The 9,014-nt window shown below is 39.9% G+C and overlaps 1 protein-coding gene across 1 annotated transcript in view; it reads left to right on the forward strand.

Annotated features, from left to right (window-relative positions):
- The window catches only part of LOC129409448 (nuclear GTPase SLIP-GC-like), a 9,825-nt gene extending 5,244 nt beyond the window's left edge, over positions 1–4,581 (forward strand). Inside the window, exons 8-16 of the mRNA XM_055155550.1 lie at positions 1,946–2,067; positions 2,208–2,384; positions 2,462–2,607; positions 2,698–2,815; positions 2,892–3,000; positions 3,068–3,201; positions 3,268–3,349; positions 4,367–4,441; positions 4,515–4,581. Coding sequence (XP_055011525.1) covers positions 1,946–2,067; positions 2,208–2,384; positions 2,462–2,607; positions 2,698–2,815; positions 2,892–3,000; positions 3,068–3,201; positions 3,268–3,349; positions 4,367–4,441; positions 4,515–4,528 — 977 coding nt within the window. The 3' untranslated portion in view covers positions 4,529–4,581. The remainder of the gene's footprint in view (positions 1–1,945; positions 2,068–2,207; positions 2,385–2,461; positions 2,608–2,697; positions 2,816–2,891; positions 3,001–3,067; positions 3,202–3,267; positions 3,350–4,366; positions 4,442–4,514) is intronic.
- Positions 4,582–9,014: the final 4,433 nt, after the last annotated feature.

A 9,014-nucleotide genomic window follows, 5' to 3' on the forward strand; every position in this document is an offset into this window, starting at 1 on the left:
CAGTGAGTCTTCTTGACATATGCCACATTTGATGGACACTTGTGCAAGTGGCTTGCCATTGGTTTCAAGGGTGGTTTTCCACAACTGCATCGAGTTTGCAATGAACGCCCTTAGAGTCCTGTTGATATTGTACAGCTCCAAGCACTCAGTGATCCATGTGTGTGGCATTGAGTCATAGGCTTTCTTGTAATTAATCCAGGCAGTGCACAGGTTGGTCTTACGGGTTCTGCAGTCGCGGGCGGCTGTTCGGTCAACCAGGAGTTGGTGCTTGGCTCCTCTGGTATTTTTGCCAATGCCCTTCTGTGCTGCGCTCATGTATTGATCCATGTGCCCACTTATCTTTGCCACAATGATGCCTGACATGAGCTTCCATGTTGTGGAGAGACAGGTTATTGGCTTTAGTAGCTGGTTCATTTGTGCTGCCAGGCGCTCGTGGAGGGCAGTGAGCTTCTTTAGCCAGTACGCATGGATCATGTCAGGGCCTGGTCCAGTTTTTCATACCTGAGACTCTTTCCTGGATGTCTGCAACTGTGATGGTGACTGGATTCTGTTCAGGGAGGTTGCTGTGGTCTTCTCTCAGATCCACCAGCCGCTGTGCATCGGTGTTATGTGATGCCTCCCTCTCCCATGTGCCTTTCCAGTACCTCTCAGTCTCCAGCCTTGGTGGGTCTGCTCTGGCGTTATTACCCTGCCACTGAGCGTATACTTTCGCCGGTTGTGTTGCGAACAGCCGGTTTATTCGTCTGGCTTCGTTATCTCGTTACCTCTTTAGGCGGCTGGCCAAGGCTTGGAGCCTTTGTTTGGCAGTTTTGAGTGCTTCAGGTATGGGCAACTGGTTGTACCTATTGGGTACTTGGCTTTTTCATTGCACCTTTCTTGGCCTCTCTCCTCCTTCTCTCCTCGCCTCCTTGATTTTAGCCTCTAAGCATCTTTTCCACGGTGGGTATTGTATCTCATGACTCCCATGGTTGCTCTTATAGCCCAACACCTCTAGGATCACTGCTGCTGAAGTGTATATCAGCTCATTGGTTTCAGTGATGGTTGTGGTAGGGTCTAGGAGACTTTCAGATGGTACTTCACATAGCCTCTGTAACCGGCATCGGGGTTGCCTTGTGTTCATTCGGGCCATGATCTTATCTTTCAGGTCAGTCGCTGCCTCGCTCAGCGTGATACTTATTGGGGCTTCGTACCCAATCTCTGGTTGGGGAGTTGGTGTTAAATCCCCTCTGACCTGGCGTCCTGGTTCCCCCTTGCCGCAGCATTTGTGTTGTACCTCGTCAATCTCTAGTTGTGATAGCAGTTGCCGTTTGTGGATGTTGGAACACTGAGCTACTAGTTGTTTGGCCGTTAGCTTGGACTGTGGGTATCGTAATAACTATTTCTCTCACATCCTGTTCATGTAACCCCTCTGACTAGGGTTACTGTAGTAGTAGCATTCCAACAGAGCCTTGTTCTCGCATCTCGCCCATTTCCTCCGTGTTCCAGTAGCCCATTTTTCATCCCCCCCCGTCAGAGGGGGGATTTGAACCCGGGTCGCCCATGTGAAAGTCCAGTGACTTACTAGTGATTGAACATTAGTCTTATTGTTCATTTGGGAGGTGCAACACAGGCTGAGTGCATTCAACGCACCAGAGTTAACAAAACCGATTTAAGGATCCAGTGTATATATACTCCAGAGCCGAAGCCCCATGGCAGCGCATGTTATTCAAAAGCAACACAATGTAAGCTCCCTCAGATATGTGGGCATTAAACAAATTAAACAACCTAGTTGAGGTGGTGATGTGAATGCCATTCTTTTAAAAAGGAACAGAGGCATTCTGGATTTACACTCTGTGGACTCTGGTGCCAAAAGTTCTCAATGAAGATTTAAGTACTTGTGTGTGTCCCAAAGATGATCTGTAATCTGCAAGTGGCACAGGATTCAGTATATTGTATTTTGTTACAGAAATACCCAGACTCCAGCAGCATCTTCAAAATCTAAATAACCAACATGAACAAACTCTGAACTATGTCCACGGAGCCTTTGGGATTCTGTCTCTGATCAAAGGAGCCAAACTGGGAAATATGGTACAGACACACACACACACACACACGCACACGCACACAGGCACACGCACGCACACACACACACACGCACACACACACACACCTCTGCTGTGTTGCTCTGTCTCACTTTGAGCTATTATTATTGCACTGTTTTATTTCAGGATTCTCATCAGACTGCACAAGTGTTTGAGAACCTGACTGGAATCATACAGAGAGATCTTCAGAAAGTCCAGGAGTCCATGCTCAAAGTGTTTCAGGAGTTTAACACTTGTCTGAGTGAGGGTGTGAAGGAGTCAAAGATTAAGTGTGAAGAGGCTTTGAACAAGGCTTTAAACCCTGTAAGAACATCTGTAACATGAATTATCATTTCATTCACATCAGTGTTTGAATTTGTCTTGTTTTTTGTCTTTTTAAGAAGCAGAAAAGTGGTTTTTACCTACCATTAAGGATGGCAATGGAAAACAGTGGCATTCACAAAAAAAAGAGACAAATCGACCTCAATGCAACATTATCATCTCCTCTGACTGAGAGCATAGATGAAAAGTTCAGAGAAACATTCCCGTACGATTATGAATATTCCATTCATCAGGAGACATATATAGTGGACGTTTTAATCCAGAGCTCTAATCATTGGGCCTTTTCTGTTTTTAGAAATGATACAAAATCTGGACCTTTATATGAAGTAATTCGTGCATTTTCACTTGACATAAACAAACTGATACAGCAGCACCAGAATTTTGAACTTCATCTGACATTTATCAGCAGTGAGGTATTACATCATGTACATGATGACATACAAAATAACTTGAACAATTCACTATTATTGACATGTTTGTTTTTATAAGGTAACCAAGGTTACAACCAAAGTGTGCCAAGATATTCTCCATCGCAAAAAGATCATCTACAGCAGTCTGACGGAGACCGTGAAAGAGACGATGCAAGAATGCTACAAAGGTCAATGTTTCATGTTCAAACACGTGTTTACAGTTTATTAAGACTGTTTTATACTTTTCAATTGCAGAAGCAGCAGACCACAGAGGTCCAGGCAGTTTAAACAACATGAAAGATACAGTTGAAAAGCACCTGAAGAAAGTAAAGAACACAATGTTTGACAAAGCCAAAGATAAAATGTTGGCTCTACTGAAGAAGCTGATGGTACATTACTGTAATGAAGTCTTTTAAGATTACTTTACATTTATACACACATGTTTGATCAAACAGGATGATGTTCAGAAACAGCTGTGGGAAACTCTGCAGGAATCTATTGATACGTCATTCAACCCAGACCAACAGTTATTCCCAGGTAAACACAGAAGACACAGTGTATGTACATGTTTAGAGCAGAGGGACGACCCAAAGTGCAGGACTGCAGATGAAGTTCTTTAATAACAAACAAAAAGACACAAAAATCCAAAAATCCAAACTAAACTGTCATGACAATATAAGACACTGACAATGACAATGGCCCAACAAAGGGCGGAGAAGAACACAGCGTATAAACGCACAACAGACACAGGTGTAACATATTAGGGTGGGGCAAACCATCAACAAACAGGGAGTAAAACTCAAAATAACAAGCAGACAGAACATATGTCAAAATAAGACCAAGGGCACACAACACTAAAGGAATAAGATACACTAAAATAAGCAAAAACTACGACTACAAAACATAAACCAGGACAGTACATGAATATGTAAAAAGTATTTCTTATGAAGTATGAATAAAGTCTGTGCCTGCTCCAGTGCCCTCTGTCTGCTCCTCCCTGTCTAAGAATCTATTATTACCTCCGCCAAGGAGGTTATGTTTTTGCGTTTGTCTGTTTGTTTGTCTGTTTGTTTGTTTGTTTGTTTGTTTGTCTGTTTGTTTGTTTGTTTGTTTGTTTGTCTGTTAGCAACATAACTCAAAAAGTTATGGACCGATTTTGATGACATTTTCAGGATTTGTTGGAAATGTGAAAAGGAAAAACTGATTTCATTTTGGGGCTGATCCGGAAGAAATCCTGGATTCTGGATCACTTTGAAATTTTAGTTAACATTGTGGTAAATGGGGCCAAAAATTTTGTTTCTCATTATCTTGATTAATTATTGACCAAACCCCATGAAATTTGACTCAGGGATGGACAATGGGATCCTCTTTCATATTCCAAAGGCTGATCCAGATCTGATCCAGAAGACTAATTTTATTGCAATTTATATAAAAATGGGGGTAGTCCTTGGCGGAGGTCTGCGCTCTCTGACTGCTTTTCTAGTTAAATCTGCGAGACACTTTCTCTGTAAATCAACACACTGCATTAGCCATTGTTCTTTATTGTTGTTACAGATTTTGAGAATGAGTTTGAGTTGGTGAAGAAACACTATGATGACCTGAGGGGTCCAAAAGAAGAAGACGTAGCAAGTAAAAACATAACAGGACAGAATACTATGCTGTAGCTTGTGATACATTCTGTTAATACTTTGTGTTAATCCAGAGTTTCAGATGTGATCTGTTGAAGATGTTGTGAGTGGAAGATGAACTGTAGCCTGCCACATTTGACCAGACAACAGTGAACAACATGATACATCATGACACATGATACTGATGTTTTCATATAGTATGTAAGAACATTACACCAGTTTGTAGATTTGTAGACACCAGTAGATTTTTTAAACCAGTAGTGAATCAATCAAATCAATCAATCAATCAAACTAGATTTTTTATAGCACTTTTCATACATTTGAAATGTTGCTCAATTGCTTCACATGCAACAGAAAAATTACAATACAATAATTCAACATAACATAAACATAAAAACATAAACATATAGCTCCTAAAGGTTATAATAAAAATAAAAATGGAGAACTAAAATCAGATGGAGACAGTAAAAAATAATGATAATTTAATTTAAAAGAAATATAATAATAGCAATAATAATAATAATAATAATAATAATAATAATTTAAGTTAAATCAGGTAAAAGTTTCAATTAAAAACTAAATTAAAAAGAGATGTTTTGAGTTTACTTTTAAAAATATGAACACTTGCAGTGGACCTCAGATCGTCAGGTCGACTGTTCCACAGACGGGGGCCGTAAAAGCTGAATGACGCCTCACCGTGAGTTTTGGTTTGGACTCTTGAGAGCGTTAAAAGAAGACTGCCTGAGGATCTGAGAGTCCGAGAGGCTCATATGATAAAAGCAGATCAGATAAATAAATGGGACTAAGACCATTAAGAGCTTTATAAACTAAAAAGAATTAAAAAATCTACCCTGAAGCTCACAGGAAGCCAGTGCAGAGACTTGCAGAGAATCGAATCCTGCCACTCCCCCCTCCCCTCGTCGAGTGTCTGTTCAGGCTCATCTATGTTGGTTTTCTTCTATTAGCTGGCGCACTGTTAGACATGAGTAGTCATGTTATGTGAGAATACAATAGGGCTGGGTTGGCCACACTCAGTTTTAAAAAAAAGCTTTGAATCTTTACATAATATTTTAACTTTTAGTGTATTGTGGAAGGAAATGTGTAATTGTTTTTAATCACTGTAAAGCGCCTCGTGTTGCATTTTTGTGTGAAAAGCGCTTTATAAATAATGGTACTTTTTATTTTAGCCAACAAAATTCTAAACAGGGAACAACTTGTCAAACATCAAATAAATAACTTGCCTTAATGAAATCTACTTTTGTGTCTGTCTCAAAATACAGTCCTCTGTGTGTTCTGTGTTTAAGTTAATCATGGTCCTGGGTCTACTCCAGGTAGTGATGTTAGACATTTTTGTATTTTCATTTATTTGATTAATTATTCAAAATGAGTGATTCTTAAAGTGAAGAGAAGAGAATTAGTGAAGCAGCACAGACATGTGACTGAATGACCTTTGAACTTGAACTTATTTATTAACTGCTAGCAACATGATTGTTGAAATACAACAAAACAACATAAACATGTGTAAATGATCAACAGTCTCAGTCTCACTGATGCTGCAGGATTTTTTTCAAGTGTTTTGTAAACAAAATTGTGCTTTGTTAACATAGTGGTGCTGAGTCTTATAGATCATTTTTTTATCTTTAATATAAAAATTAAGGTTTTTACTGACAAATTCTAGCATGGTCATTTTAATTCACTGCATTTTCAGTAATTCCTCTGTATTTCTGACAAACAAAAGCAGGTTCACTACTTCAATCATGTAAAAGTTTCACATCATGATCTTAATGTTTTTGTTATTCTACTTTATTAATCATAAGAGTTTGCAGACAGGTATTTCTGCAGGTGTTTAATGTTATGTTAATGTAAAAGTTATATAATGTTATGATTAAAGAGGAGCAGAGGACACCCTCCAAGTGTCCATGAGGTCTGAAGATCACAGGTCACAGATGAAGGACAATCAATCAAAAGGCTATTGACTATAAAATGAAAATATTTACATCTAGAAAAATATGAAAGATTTTGGTCAAGACCAGCTACAGTAATTTGGATAAAAACTCGTCAAGAGACGAGTACAAGAGACCTGGAAGTTTTAACTTGTCAGATGTCTTCTCTGGAATGTTCTTTGTCCAGCAGAAAAGATAAAGGAGCTGCTCTGTGAAAAAAAAAAATGTGTGGATGAGGAGAGATTTGTGAGTTTCCTCTCATATCTGCCATCAACAGTTTTACACAAATAAAAGATCTTCACATGACATTTAAAGATCAGTATTCACACAACACTGACAATATTCACAGCATGAACAGTTTACACCATTCCTCTTCTTTCTCTAGAGCAGACATGTCAAACTCAGGCCCGGGGGCCAAATTTGGCCCACAATATAATGATATTTGGCCTGCGAGATCATATCAAATATGTATTATTTATTTAAAATGTTATTATTTTATATTAAGCTTGTTCTGGATTCAATGCATTAATAAACAAAACTATTATAAAGGTTTAACATTACAGATCTGAAAAGAAGAGAAACCATGCACATGTTGTTGAAATTTTTCAATAAATATTTAGTTTGACTTAGTCCCAGTTTTTAATTTTGGCCTCTGTGAGTTTGGTTTGACACTCCTGCTCCAGAGAAAGTCTTTGGCTGAGATTGTTTGATCAAACAGCAGTTTATTTGTGTCTTGGTTATTGCCAGTCTTTCTAAATTGACTTCAGGCAGTTGGTTTCTTTGTAGAGAAACTTTGTAGATCTTGTAGTTGTTTTGGAGAGTCTTTGTGTAAGAGAAGTTTTGATTGTCTCTGTCCATTTTATCTTATCAATCAGCTCCAGGGTGCAGAGAGCTGAAGGGAAGTGGGGGATGGTCGTGTGCATTGTCACCATGGTACCTGCTTAACATTCCACCATAGACATGTATGTAAAACCCTCCAGCGTGATGTCACTGCAAAGAATCAATAAAATCCACAAATGTTGAAGTGGATAAAGTGAATAAAGATCCATTACCCCAAATGCCACAAAATGTAAATGAACAGAGTGATCATGTTAGAGTCAGATCTACTGTAAGTGTCCTGATGCATCTGAGACCCTCTGATCATAACAAACTGACATCAACAGAAACACAGTTTAGTTCAGGATCTGATGTGGGGAATTCACTTCTATTCACAGACCTGAACCTGGACGCAGATGTGTGTCACTGAAGAAGAATAGCTCCATGGACATGAACTTCTAAAAACAAAGTAAGTGAACATGAAGTGTAATGAAAGTTGGTGGTTGTAAGGAGGTTCTCGTGTAGGTCTGGGCTCTGTCTGTGGGAAGAATCAGCAGCAGTACCTGGACTCTCCTCCAGGGGGCGGTGTCGTTCTACACAGTCTGGTTGGATGGACTGTTCCACCTCCACACCTGCAGCACTCCCTTCACCTCAGACTCTGTGCTCGAGTTTGGCTTTGGCTCTCTGACTCTAAACCTCAGGCTGTGTTTGTTGATGTGTACATTGTGTCACCATGGTAACCGCTGCACATTCCTCCATAGACTCACCTCAGACACCCCCTGCAGCTCCTCCAGCGGGACCCCAAGGTGTTCCCAGGCCAGTTGAGAGACAGAGTCCCTCCAGTGTGTCCTGGAGTCTCCTCCTGGTGGGACATGAAGGAACACCAGTGTAGAATTATATCAATGATATAATTATCCAATTCTATATGTTTTTTATCTTAAAGTGCATTTGACAGATTCATATATATTTTTCTGTATGTATTACCTGGTTTGGTAGGATAGTATTGATAGTATTTGAGATAGATTGATGATGATGGGACAGATCTGAGTCTGTTTTATTGTTGTTATATATGAGATGTATGAACGTTCTCAGAGCTGGACAAAGGTCACTCTCCTGAAGGTTTAATACTGGAGCATGTGACAAAATGTGTCATTAAAGTCATAGACTTATTGTCATTTTCTGTTTTTACATTTTGTTTTGTGTAATTTGAATAAAATTTGTGTACTCTTTTGTATTCTCTGCTCACACTGGACTGATCTCTCTTTACAACTGTGTCGTGCCAAAGGGAAACACATCACTGATACAGGCTGAGCACAAGGACGAGCCAATCACAGACAAACAGAACTTTCATACATTTCTTTTGTGTTTCTAAAGAAGCTGGGAGGTGACTGTATGTTTACATGATCATAAAAAGTACCACACATTATTATATCAGTAAATACATTTTGTTATGAGCTGTACAAAAAGAAAAGTTGAGCTGTTCACTTGGGTTGCCAGATCCTACAACTAAAACCAGGATTCTGATTCTGAATGGTCACCCTCACTAAACCCCAGGTTTAAGTGCCTATGTCAGATTAGACTACTCATTTGACTAAAATACACTTAAGGGACGAGGAGCTTGGAGTAGAGCCGCTGCTCCTCCTCATGAAGAGGAGCAGCTGAGGGAGGGCATCTGTTCTGATGCCTCCTGGATTCCTCCCTCAGGAGGTATTGCAGGCATGTCCCACCGGGAGGAGGCCCCAGGGAAGACCCAGGACACGCTGGAGGAACTATGTCTCTGGGCTGGTCTGGGAACACCTCAGGGAATCCTGCTTA

This window comes from Boleophthalmus pectinirostris, unplaced genomic scaffold, assembly GCF_026225935.1.
Source record: "Boleophthalmus pectinirostris isolate CB_2022bp ecotype Guang Dong unplaced genomic scaffold, ASM2622593v1 HiC_scaffold_10, whole genome shotgun sequence".
Taxonomy (NCBI): Eukaryota; Metazoa; Chordata; class Actinopteri; order Gobiiformes; family Gobiidae; genus Boleophthalmus; species Boleophthalmus pectinirostris.